A 13,557-nucleotide genomic window follows, 5' to 3' on the forward strand; every position below is an offset into this window, starting at 1 on the left:
GGTGGTATGGTTGTTTAATATGTATGCAAAATGTTTTTCCTAATGGAAAAACAGCTTGTAACAAAGTTCGTGTGCTTCTGCAAGTCCTTGTTGCAATTGAATCGCAGCATTTGAATGGAATATTTTAAGGTTGTTCGGAAATATGAATGACCTTTCTATAGGGTGTTAACGCTTATTTAGCTTTTATTAGCTAATTTAAATTTATTTTAAAAAATAATGTAGAGCTCAATTGTAAAAAGTTGATTGGGATCTTACAGTAAAGCAAAAACCTAATTTTGACTGCTTATTTTGTCTCCTGTGAAGTTAGGGTATACTTCTGCTTAGTTGAATTCAAGCCCTAACCAATTTTTACTGCATCACGAGTTGTCAAACTTTCTTTTCTTCAGGCCGTCTTCAGGCTTGTCTTCCATGAAAATGCTGATCGTATTCAAATTGATCTTTCTTCAAGTTTTCTGCCTTTGTTTTGGTCACAGATAATTATTCACTTGTTTTACTTTTTTGTCTTGAAAATATTCAGGCCTTTTCTTCTGCTTAGAGCTCACAAAGCACCCCTAACAGTTGATGTGACTTTTCTTGCAATTCATTTCATGTTTGTTTTAGCTAGGCTTTTGAGCTCTCTCCACTCAGTTGAAAATATCACTCTCATTTGCTGATGCTGTCTTAACCAAACTATTTTAAAATTTGATGCTTCACTTCCTCTGCCTTGTGTGCTGTCTGCAGCACGTTTTCCATGCTTTTCTGAAACACCATACTGTCCTCAGAGTTCTAACTGAGAAAGAAAACCTTTATTTTCAATGGATGAAAAAAGCTTTCCTTTTCCTAGTGCGGTGGAGGAAGGATAGAAGCTAATAAGCTTTCATGTGAAGTGATTATCTGTGCTTCTGATAGCTGTTCTTGCTTGAAGAGATATGTTGTTGACCTTGGGTATTGTACCTGGGAAATGGTGAAGGCTCAGAATTCTATTTCAGAAGTGAACTTGATGGTGTCTCATGCCATATTGAATGAGTTGAACATTAATGAGAGAAGCAGCTAGTAAGTTTGGGAAAGAGTTTGTCTGATGATGACAGTCCATCTTCTGCTTCTAGAGGAAGCTTCATCAGGAAGAGGTGATTGTGAAAGACTTGAAGTGACTTCTGTCTTCCGAAAGACTTCCTAAAAGAATAACGCAAGAGATAAGAGTAGAAAATGAAGTGGGGTAGAGGCTGAACAGATACAATCACATGAAGATCTGAAATCATGCTGTCTCAGTCTCTAAATCAAATTAAAGTGGCTGTTCACTGAATTTCTGCTACCAAATTGTAGCAAATAGCCAACAAGGAAAGGCCAGTGATACTTAGGCAGAAGTTTCTAGTCCTGGTGTCCAGAGGAACATGGTCATTAGTGAGAAGTGATAGGGTAGAGTTATGCTGTCTTTCTAGAGAGTTCCTTCTGTGTAAAGTCAGCTTCATGTTCGTGAATATGCAGAGATGCAGTTCCGTGGTAAAAGGACATGTCATTCTGTAAATCACTGTTTAATTATCCGTGTAATTAAAAGCATCCATACTGAGCAGTTGAAGAAAAATGCCATATGAGATTTTCTGAAATGCAAGTTAAATTTATAACTGTAGGCTATGTTTTTGATTATGAAGACTTAAATTCAGTGATGACATCATCTAAATCAATCAAAAGCTCCATAATAAATGAAGTTGTTCTATGTAGAAGTCAGTATGCCATTAGATTTTCTCTAGTTTTCTCAGTGTCAAACATAAAATATGTGACCTGAAAACGTTAACAAAATGGCACATCTTTTAATCTTTCAAGACGTAAATGTCAGGTTAGGTATTTAGTTATTTTCTTATAAATGTGTAAAATACTAATGACTCAGCAGCAGAGCATAAGAATTGCACATTATTTCTTCTAGAGTAGAACTACTGTTTTCCTGTTGGGAAGGGGTAACTCTTAGACAGTTTAATAAAAGAATGTAACTGCTACTAATGATTAAACACTGAAAAGTTTGTGTGATGCTACATCCTACTAAGTACTTTGCTGTGTTTATTTATACATTATTATTATTATCTCTTTTACACAATAACCTCTCTTGGCTGACCACTGCATGCAGATAGTCGGAAGTAAAGTTCCGGTGAGTACGAACATGATAGTTTTGTCTTTTCTTATGAATACGCTTCCAGTTTTAGAGGTTAGGCTTGAATATTTTGAACTTTTACTTTATATTTAAAAGTTCAGTGGGCATAACTGAATCCTTGTTTTATCAAAACAATTATCAACTACCTCAGTCATGTTTCTCTTGCCAGTGTAAGGTTGTTGATTGCACTTTTGAGGGTTCTTAACTTTTCAGGAATCTATTTCTAAGTATTTCAAACTCGCTGAGAACTCATCTGCTCATGGTGAGCAACAATTCAATGAATATAATTTAGGCTTTTTATTCATGGCAATCGCTTGAAGATATAAATTTACAGTATTTGGCTTACTTCAATCTGCTTAGACATGGGCATGCTTGATGTCCTAATTGTTAGTAGTCACAATTTATTGTGACAAATTATTAATTCTCCAGTTCAGTGCATTAAAACTAGTTCGAAATAATTCTTGCTACCACTTGATTTTTCTTATGATAAGAGTTAGCCTGAACAACTGCTTTGTGAAGAAACTATTTTATAAAGGAAACTGGTTTATGCAGCATGGGGAGTGAATTCTATAATATTATCTGTTTTCTTCCCTGTGCCTTTTAATTCAGGGTCTGATGGAAAGCAAAAATAGTTATGCAGTGAAAGCATGTTTTTGCACAAATAACTTGTGAAATAGTAAAATAAGGAACATGGCTCTTAGAGTATGGCTTCTGCATGTTGCTTAAAAAATGCATGCATGCATCTTGGCATGCTGCTTCTCAGTGTATTTTTTTACAGGATTCATCCTTTGGGAGTTGATTACATCTGCTGGCATTTGTAGTTATTTTCCTGAAGATGTACACATTTCCTGTGGTTAGGAAGGAGGAGAATCTTGGGCTGTTGATGCTGGGACTGTTGGGTTGTGACAATTGCAGAGGCTTGCCTGTTTACAGGGAGCATTAACTTATTGGAGTTTTACCTGGGCTCTCAAGTGCTGGTATCTGCTTGCCATTTTAGCTGCCTGCAAAGTAACCTTTCCTTGCTTTTCTCAGCAGTGATAATTACACTGAAATGGCAGCTGCACACCTGTTTATCTGTAAGGCATTAATGTAGATGTAGGATTATCTTGTTAGTTCTTTTTTTAATAGGCTGAATTAATGTGTTTGGCTAATAGTTACAGTTGTAGTGAATGTGAATGGTGTAAGCTTCCAGTTTCTACTTCAAGAGCCAATAGCATTTCCTCATAGCTTGAACAAAGATACTACTTTTCCAAGTCAAATGTGCAACAGCTAGAGCATATGTGCTTTAAACCTCCAAGATTGAAAGCACTTCTATTTCTTTCCTAGAAACAGACACCCCTCCCAACCCCCTAAACAACTTGTCTTATCCAACTTGGTTATTGGACTTGTAATTGAAAAATAGTGGTTTCTTCACTTGAGAACGGAACAGAATTTTAGTGGTAGGGAGTATGCAAAAACTCTTCAGTTGGTCATTGGGGGAGGAAGTAGAATCTGTTACTTCCACTTCTTCAATAATTGTGTTAGTATCAGTTACTGCTTTCTATCTAAAGACTGATTTATTTTTTTTTTTTCCGAAATTACTGAATAGAATTGGATAGCAGCAATGACTCAGGATAATGCAAGATTTCTGTTTGATGTACTGGCTGCCAGCATTATCACTGAAATAAATGCTGTTTAATGGAAGCAATATACTTAACTGCAGCTAAACTCAACTGTAGCTTGACTTTAGCTCAACAAATTCGAAATTGTCTAGTGCCTCAAAGCGGAGTAGTTCATACAGGTTTTTCTGATCTTGTGTTTTAACTGTTACAGCCCATCCCTTTGGTTCATCTGTGCTCCACAGTTCTTTACCGCGGACGGGACAGAAACGCTGTTTGTTCCCCATAGAGGGCAAAATGGTTTTGCTTTCCCAGTTTGTTAGATATTGGTTCCCCAGCTTATTTACAGGCCTTTGCTGGAACATGTGAGAGAGTGTAGAGCTGCACATACGCCAAGTCCCTTCTAATATTTACAGAGATCTTGGATGAGGAATTGCTCTGTCTAGCTAACACCTTAGAAATAAACTGGGTTTAAGGTAGAATAAAACAAACTGAAATAAAAATACGTAAAATATTTAATTGTTGCCTGGTGTTCTATATATTAAAAAACAAGTTTGTGCAGCAAGAAAACTGCTCATGTTTGGTTTTCACTGTAATCTGGACTGTAACATGTCTGTCCTGTCTCTCTGTTGTCCCTTAAACCCTGAGATGTGTCCTACACACAGCTTTGAATTGATTACATTTATCTCCTTAATGGAAAGGAAGCTTAGTTTTCTTTTCTATACTTGGGGTTTTTTTGAGACTTCCAGGAGTTCCCTTGGGCTTAGTTTTTCACTAAAACTTCATAGCTTCTGACTTCTTCAGAGAAGGATTTTAGATGTGTGGTCGAAGCTTTCATTTGAATTGTAATAAATGAATAATTCTGTCTTAACTGTAATACTGTGAAGGTATCTGCTCATAAAGTAAATTCTAAGTTTTGGATCTTACGCATTGATTTAATCTCTGAGAGCTGTGGGACGTAGCCCTCTGAGTTTTTGTACTTCACTTTTGCCTTCATCCTTATTAGATGCTCTCACATAAAGCAGAGCTTTCTCTGAAACATTGTGCTTTAACAAAAGTGTATTTACAGAAATCTCATTCATGTAAAGGCATAGCATTACTTAAAAATAGTATTGGAACCAAATTGAAATTAGGAAATGAAATAGCACCTGGTTGTAGCACTCCAGTTAGCATGGCTAGACGTAAGAGTCTATTGAGACTGTGAAGTTGATGGCAGAAATAACAGGAAATAATCCTGTTAAGCTGAGAATTATCTAGCATGAATTGGAGTGCTTAAGTGAAAGGTTTTGAGAATGGATTTTTATGAGCCACTTTTATTGATCATCTGTTTTGAAGAGCATGGAAAAAGAAAGAAGGGATTCTTCCTTATTGTTATACAGTTAAAGGTTCTTACTTAGTGGAGAATTATATCTCTTTGTGAGACTGTAAGGAGGTTTAGGTGGTTATGCTGCCAATTCTTCTAACTTTTAACCTACTTTAGCTGATTTTGAGGGAGTAATAGGCCTTTTGAAAACAAGGGACTAGGCAGAATAGAGAGGGCACACTAATGTCCTGAGCCATGGAAAGAAAAGAGCTCAAGAGCACACCTTGGTTTAAATTGGAACGAAAAGCTGGCAAAGACCTTAAATGCCTCGTCTGAATAGGTATAGATAGCCTTTAGAGCCCGCAGCAGATCACAGTGAGAAGGCTAACCAAAAGAAATAATCTTTTTGGAAAAAAGAATACATCTTGCATTCCAAAGTGCTTTTTGGGGTCAGGCTTAACATGTAGTGGCATTTCATTGAAGTTTCTGTTATGTCATTACTTTATACATTTTGCGACTTACTAGCACTGCTTCTGCATTCTACTTGTACTCTCAGAGTTGTGGGAACAGCTGTTGTCTGAAATGACAAAACCTGTATCCAGTGTTGTGTAGATGGCAAACATTAGTTACATATAGCATCAATTTTGTTTTCCATCCAATGCAATGAATGGCATAAATCTGTTCCTGTGTTCTAGTTCTTAGCATTGTGGTCTTTCAGAGTAATGATTTTTCTGCACTACTGTGATTTTTACTGTGTACTGCTAATGTACTTCTCTGCTTTTAAGTAACTTTCTTTTCTTATAGAGAAAACATCCACCTGTTGCTTTCTTTTTTACTTAAGTGGAAGAACATGTATTTGTTTAGGTAGTTGATAGTGACAGATTTTAGTTCCTTAAATTGTATTACTCATTGTTTTGTCTGTCCTGGTCCTTTGATGTATAACTGGCAAGAGTGGTCCAGCTCAAGGTACTGCGCATGTCTTCAAAGTTGACATAGTCCAGAGGATGCTGTTGTCTTAATGTGTTCACGGTTTTTTTTGTTTTGTTAAGGTAAAGACATGGTGAACACTTACATAGTTCTGTTATATGCATTAATACTGGAATGTATGTAGGTAAAAAAAAATACCCGAAATGTGTACAAGTCGCTTTATAGTCAGCCATACTTTGTGCCATTTTGGGCAAACAGATGGTAAGAATGCAAATAGAGCAAACTGGAGACTTCATAAAAAGTTAACTTTTTGAGAGAGACACCATTAGAAGATTACAGTAGTCAGGAGATCCTGATACAATTAAAACCAAATGCATACACATCCTAGTTTAGATCAGGCACTTCTCATATTGCATTTACAGCCACGACACATCATTATCAATTTCTCTTCAGTAGACAATTTAGAGCTGAGGAGCTTTAGGGACTTTATATTAATCACAACCACTCCTTTGAGGTAAGCCTACTTTTCTGCAACTATACAAAAGATTAGTTGCAGTCTTTGGTAAAATGTTTTGTCTTGTTTGTGGTTTTGAATACTACACCTCTAAAAACTGATTATCAGGTATTTTAATAACGGAATACCTTGTAGGTAGTTTTTCTTCTATAATGACACTTCAGTAGGGATGTGAGCTCTTTGTCAAAATCTTCCACATGATTCTTTTGCAGCAAACAATAACTTCTAGAGATCTGTTTTCATGGCCAAATATGCAGTTATGGTACAGCAAGAAATGGAGTACTGGAGCTGCATACTTTTAAGAAACGTGATTTAACAGTTGGTGGATGCCAGCTCCATTTCAAAATCGTTTTCAGTGGCTTATCTTCTTCCTTTCTCTTGGAGAAGAGAATTAATTTTGGAGTCAGGATATGTCCGTAGTGATAATGCACAGCTTTTTAAAAAAAAAAAAAGAAGGCAAGTGCAGTGGGAATGATCAGACATGCCTAATAACAAGTGTGGGGATTTTTATCTCACTGCTTATGGTTGTTTTGACTCTGGTGTTGTGAGGTAGGTGTTAAATGAGGGTGCATAGCACTTAAATACGGCTGAGTAACACAATTAAATTTTTATATTAAGGATGTAGTTTGTGCATTTTAATCCAAGAAATGAAGATTATAGAAAATATATTTACCCATGTGAAGGAAACCCTTAACTATTAAACACTTCTGGCAAATCAAAGTCAAATCAGGTGTCTTTGATAATTGCACAGGGAAAACCAGTGATTTTAAAATTCACATGGAAATATTGGACTTACGTGTTATCATCTCACCACTACTGTGATCAATAAACCACTAAGCAACAATCTGTCTTCTGTGATAGGGTGGACTGAAAAACAGCAAGCATGAATGCACGCTGTCTTCACAAGAATATATTCATGAATTGCGATCTGGAATTTCAGAAGAAAAGCTTCTTAATTGTCTAGAGTCTTTGAGAGTGTCTCTAACTAGCAATCCAGTGAGGTAAGTAGTAATTTCTACAGTAGTTTTCATCATACTGTGTTTGCTTAGCAACAAAGAATTGTGGGGTTTTTTTTGAAACCTGAGTAATTATGCTAATAGTTATTGGCACTGAAAGTAGTTCTCAGCACGCTGGAAAAGGATAAGTGAAACATTTGCAGCTATCTGCAATATCTCCTCACCTTTCACAGAGATTTGCAACAACTTCTAATTCTTGGAACTAAACATTTGTCTTACTGGTGGATCAGATCTTCCTGGGAAGTGAGACTTAAAGCAATCTCTATGAAGATATGTACAGGCAGTACTAGAGGCATAGCTTTGCAAGATCTACATATGATTAAGAAATATTTAAAAGCACTTTTATTCCTTTTTGCAGCTGGGTTAACAATTTTGGACATGAAGGTCTTGGACTTCTATTGGATGTATTGGAAAAGCTTCTGGACAAGAAACAGTAAGGACTCGGATCATTTGAAGGGAGAGGTTGGGGAAACTTGTGAAAATTACTTGTACCGATGTTGTTTTCCTCCTCCCTTTCAAGGCAAGAAAGTATTGATAAGAAGAATCAACATAAACTTATCCAGTGCCTCAAAGCATTTATGAACAATAAGGTAAGGAATATTTTAAACTGAGGTACTTAAGAGCATGAGTTTTTATTTTTTTGTTAACTTCAAGATCTGTGTAGCTTATTGAATCTCAGAAAAGGATGGAAAGCTTATATATCCAGTTTCAGCTGACTCTTTGGAAATGTATGTCGTAAACATAGTTTATGTAGCTTTCGTTGAGACTCTTGTTTGTTAATCTTCTGAATATGCATTTTGTCTTAATTTTGTTAAATATTATTGATTTTTGGAGGTAAATGTTTGTCAAAAAGAGAACGATAGTATGGATTTAAGGTAAGTGAATTAGGAAATTAATTGCTTGTGAAACTCCAAGGGAAATATTTCTTTCTAAATAATGATTTCAGTACATGATTGATTTTGTTAATATAATGTACTTTTTGCCCGATTTTAAATTGAGTGTAATTTAGTGTTTTTGTAGATGCAGTTGTTAAATTGGTAGGCAGTGGGTAAAGGGTAAAACTTTGGTCTAGTTGAAGTTGTATCTCACTTTTTCCTAACAATTCCCCCCTACCCACTCCATTAACAAATAAAACCATGCATTAAAGTTACCTTTAACTACTGTTATCAGTTCAGTAAAATCTCACTTTTAAAGTAGCCTATCCTATGAAGTCCCAAAAGTGATCTTAAATGGTCACATGCTTCCACTGCTATTCCTACACTTAGCTATCTGTTTCAAGTTACACTGATTAACCAGCTATCTTGTAGTTAATAAAAATGAAAAATAAAGAAGCTTTTAATATGTGTTAATGTTTAAATTTATTTGATTTGTGTAAGGAAAGAGAAATAAAATATTACAGAAAATAGTTGTTTCAGAAAATAATTTCGACCTTTATCCACCACTGTGTGGAAAATACTTTGTCTGGCCAGGAGCTGGTACAGTTATAGGGAAAAAAGAAAACCAACACATTTTTCATGCTGTTGAAGTGTTTCAGTAACAGATAGAAAATATAAACAGGTTGGTCTTTTGGTACTTACCCAATGTTGTGATATGTTCATTAGGAGCTGATGCACTTTATTAGGAAAGAGCCTCAAATGTAAGATTGGGAAGAGTGGCTTGTGTCCCCAAGCAGGGGTTTTAGTACAGTGTTGCCAAACGTTATATGGAGGAGTAGGAGTGTGTGTGTGTGAGTGTGAGTGAGGGTTCCTAAGGAGCTAAAGCTTAAAGATGATGCTGAGCGTTCAAGACAAATAGTCTTTTCACTCTAATCTTTTTGTTTCTTCAAGTACGGATTGCAAAGGATTCTAGGAGATGAAAGGAGTCTTTTGCTATTATCAAGAGCAATTGATCCAAAGCAACCACATATGATGACCGAAACAGTGAAAATCCTTTCTGCTCTCTGTATTGTTGGAGAGGAAAACATGTAAGATATTGAAACAATTTCTTTTTTTTTTTATTTAAATGCTCGTGAGTTGCCAGTTTGGCCACCTGTTAAGTCTTTAGCTACTTAATGAAAAGAGACATTCACCTGTTCTGATGAATTAATCCAATATCAATTCAGACAAAAGCAAATGAGGAGAGATTTACAAGTGTGCTTTAAAAGGAAGGTCTGAAAGGACTGTGATCTCTCACTGTAGAGAAGATGTAATGAGTTGTAACTGCTTCTAAGTGGCTGCTGAAAAAAAATACCTGGTTCTGAAGTTCTCAGTGCCACAGGGAAAGCTGTCAGATTTAAAGGTGATTTAGAACAATGTGTTAGCATGGGGTGCTACTAAGCCTGTTATTGTGGGGAGGATTGACATTGGGACACCTCCCTTGAGAGGGTTCTCTCCTCTCTGAGGAGGGGAGGTGAATTTATTATATTTGAAAATTACTGATTGGACACAACATGTTTAGATTTTTCATTTGTTTACAAGATAATATTAATAATATTGAAATAAATATGGATGGTATTGAAGTATCACCTCTACCTAAGCATAACAGATTTGACAGAGGCAAAAAGTTTACATTTATAGTAGAAGTTTAAAATACAGAGTTGTCTAGCAGGTATCCATGAGCTTTTTAAAACAAAGGTAATCAGTTGACATGAGCTTGCTTTGAATTGTCGAGTGGTTTAGTTTACTGAAGGTGAAAAATTGAAAACTCCATCTCTTCTATGCGGAAAACATAGAAACATTTTGGTTCTGAAAAGACAGTTTGTTACAACTCCTAAATGTCAAACACCTCAGCTAGTACTTAGTCTTGCAGAGGCAGTGGCAGTTATTGGTTGTTTCTTAGCTGAATGTCACAATAATTTAAAGATTCATCTCTTTTTTAATTCAACATTAATCTTGTTGGTATTTCAACACTTGGTTCCTGGTTTGTTTTGAGGGTTCTGTAGATAAGTCTAAATAAATGCGTTTGTATTCTCTAACAGTGCACTGAAGTGTTGAGTTGTGTGAATAGTGGGCTAAGTATCTTTAAAATAAGGAGGCTGACTGTGGTACACTTTTTGACAGTTTATCTTTCTCTTAGTCTGGACAAGCTTTTAGGTGCTATAACAACTGCTGCTGAAAGGCACAATAGGGAACGTTTTTCTCAGATTGTTGAAGGACTGGAAAATCATGAATTCTTACAACTGCAGGTGGGTTTCCTTTTTTATATGCTTACTAATTTCTTCATAAATCATCTAAAACACTAGAAGACTGTGTATTAATTTATGATGTTTGGATTATTTATCACCAAAATCTCTTAGTCGTATTACTCCAGTGTTCATTAAAAGAGGAAAAATAAGTAGATTTCCTATTTGTTAATGGTCTGAAATGAAGAAACTCACTTCCTTGTCCGAAAATAAGATGAAAAAGTCTTGAGCTTAATAAAAAGAGAGTAATTGATGTTATTCCTTTTCCTGGATGCCAGATGTAATGCTCAGGTAATACGTCTGAAAGCATCCTATCTTTGTTGCTGCTTAATCTTCTTGATAGGGTATTTTCTGTGGTTTGATGGACCAATAAAAATGCAGCTCTCAGTTTGTCCCTTCAAATGTCTTAGTTTATATTCTTGGAGCCCTGAGAAGGTTGCTGGTAAGGAGTTGGAGGCAGCGCTTCCTGTATATCTTTTAGGTTTGCATCAAAAAGGACTGTAACTTGCATTGCTTCTTTCAATACCTCTTAACCTGAGTCTTGCCCCAACCAAAGTAAACAAAACCTCCTGTACTTGTGGCTTTGAACTGATTCCACTTAAGTGATGTATTGGTAAAAAGACTGACAAGTTTACATTGTGCTCTTGAGGTAAGTATTTAGAACCACAACTGGAATGCCTTAGCTGAGCAGACCCTTCACATACTGTATTGTTTGAAGTACTTGTGGCAGGAACATGCTTCCAGTATTGTTCAGCTTTTTTGCAATATTACTGAAGGAAGAAATACCTAAGCAGACATGTTCTTAAAATGGTTAAGTATTTTGAAGGAGTTGTTTTGTACTGAAATTTTTTAGGAACTGCTGTCAACAGATTTATTTGTCTATGAAGGATTTTGGTAACTTGTTATCGTTCTCCCTGGTAATGACAGCTTGGGTTAAAATCTAGCCTATCTCTGATAGATTGAAATGGTTAAACTTTTTTTTAAAAAATTAATGGCACAAAGACAGGGATAATTCGTTAATCACTTAGTAATATGAGAAGTAAATTGAGCAGTAGTAAAACTGCTAGTTTTAGATACTTAAAACTCGGTGTCATACGACACAGCCATCCTCTTACATTAAACAGAAATAAGCCATAGTCAAAACTGATTGGTGTCAAGTATAATTTTTTAATAGCTTTCACCTTCAGTGTACTGCCTGTATCATCAGTTGAAGATAGACATGTAACTTAGCGTAATGATCTTTGAGCAGGAAGTGCTTAGGTATCATGGGAAGTCACATATTGTGAAGAATTACTTCAGGAACTACAGTCCTCTTGCCCTGTGGGTAGAGTGTAGTAATTCACTTTGTATGCTAATCTGCCCTTTTGAGTACTCCTTTTATAAAATGTAGTACTGTTCCCTTGGGAGAGGCAAGCAGATTTTTTCCATTGCAAAGAAAACTAAAATACATAGATACACCTGCGTTACTGCTCAAACTTTTGTCAGTAGTTTATACAGCCTCTTAAATGTTCAGATACATAATAACTGTGACAGATGTGGATGGGATATATGTCTGTGTTTGACGGAGTACCTTTTGAGGGTAGTAGGGTGCAGCAGGATATCATTGCTGCTTTGGTCAACAAGAACTGTGCATTCCTTGGTGTATGTTTGACATCTGCCCTTAAACAGCCACTGGTACTCGCCTAGTGAGTGTTTGAAATTATTTTTTAAAAATAACGAAACAAACAGTTTTCTATGCCAGTGATGTTCACTGAGTCATGTCCTACATCCCATGTTCGTTGCTGCTTATGTGTCAGTAGATAAGAGGGTTTTTTTATTCTCTGTATACACATACTGGGCTGAATAGCCCAGGAGTTTTGGTTGCTATTAGAATGCCAGCGTTATTTAATTATATTTTTATGGTAACTGCAAGTGGTTCTTAGAGATTAAGTGGCTGAATATCATACTGAAGGATGTTTAACTTAATTCCTTCTAATAATGCAGTATTTCTGCACATTTCGTATTGCTGAAGTACAGTGGCTGAAAGGTATGGACAAGTAGCATTCAAGCAGGGCAGCTATACCTTTTTCCATTATCAGACAATAGATATGTCAACTACAGTTGTGTTAATGCTATGTCTGATATCTTGTTTCCAAGCTGATGAGTTAATGAAGTTCAATAAGTTTCTATAAATGACATCCTAATATTCATAGTGCTATCACAAAATAATTTGTTTTGAAGTGGTTTCCTAATGTATGACCTTGTTGATCTAAAACAAATCCAGCCAGATTCCTACACGTGTTGGCCCTCCTCAGCCTCACTTACACGTCAGTAAAGGTACAATTCCAAGACTCGTTAACTAGTTTCTGACAAAATAGTTCTTTATTTGTAATGTATTAGCACAAGCCATTAAGCCAGAGTATCTTCTGGCAAAAGCAATCATAGCAGATGGCACCTCTTCTCTCTATTAATTTCAGATTGGACATGTACTTTGGCTTGTTAAGTCATGTCATCATTGTAAAATAACAAGAATCATTCAAGCGGGCATGATGATACTACATTATCTGAAGATATAGCTGCATAAAGGGAATGCCTTTGAAAGAGTGTTTTAATAGAAATTTAAGACTCCATAAGGTGTTCCATTAAAACTAAATAGCGAGTGTAATTAAAATAGAAAGACTGCTTTTATCTGACTTTTTTCTCAGCAGCTATTGATTTTTATTTATTTATTTTTTTTTACTCTAATGCTACTTCTATTTCCAGTTAACATCTTTTACCAAACTTGGTGTTTCCCTAGTGTCCCATTTTAGTCTTTTAACGTGTGTCAGCACTTCTGGCTTTATGCTATTGTCTACCTGCTTTAAAGTAAATCATTTCAAGTGCACAGCTGTTCAATTAAATCATTAGCCAGTATCCCAAGACTTCAGGCATTCTGCTG

At 35.9% G+C, this 13,557-nt stretch overlaps 1 protein-coding gene across 3 annotated transcripts in view; it reads left to right on the forward strand.

The window, feature by feature from the left end:
* DIAPH2 (diaphanous related formin 2) overlaps window positions 1–13,557 on the forward strand; it is a 203,845-nt gene that overhangs the window by 22,040 nt on the left and 168,248 nt on the right. For 2 of the 3 annotated variants that reach the window (XM_054075441.1, XM_054075439.1), the window contains 6 exons: window positions 2,099–2,119; window positions 7,326–7,465; window positions 7,839–7,913; window positions 8,001–8,070; window positions 9,307–9,443; window positions 10,535–10,643. In XM_054075441.1, the coding sequence (XP_053931416.1) occupies window positions 2,099–2,119; window positions 7,326–7,465; window positions 7,839–7,913; window positions 8,001–8,070; window positions 9,307–9,443; window positions 10,535–10,643 (552 nt within the window). The remainder of the gene's footprint in view (window positions 1–2,098; window positions 2,120–7,325; window positions 7,466–7,838; window positions 7,914–8,000; window positions 8,071–9,306; window positions 9,444–10,534; window positions 10,644–13,557) is intronic. The other variant, XM_054075440.1, reaches the window with a different exon arrangement.

The sequence above is a fragment of the Cuculus canorus genome, chromosome 10, assembly GCF_017976375.1.
Source record: "Cuculus canorus isolate bCucCan1 chromosome 10, bCucCan1.pri, whole genome shotgun sequence".
NCBI classification, from domain to species: domain Eukaryota; kingdom Metazoa; phylum Chordata; class Aves; order Cuculiformes; family Cuculidae; genus Cuculus; species Cuculus canorus.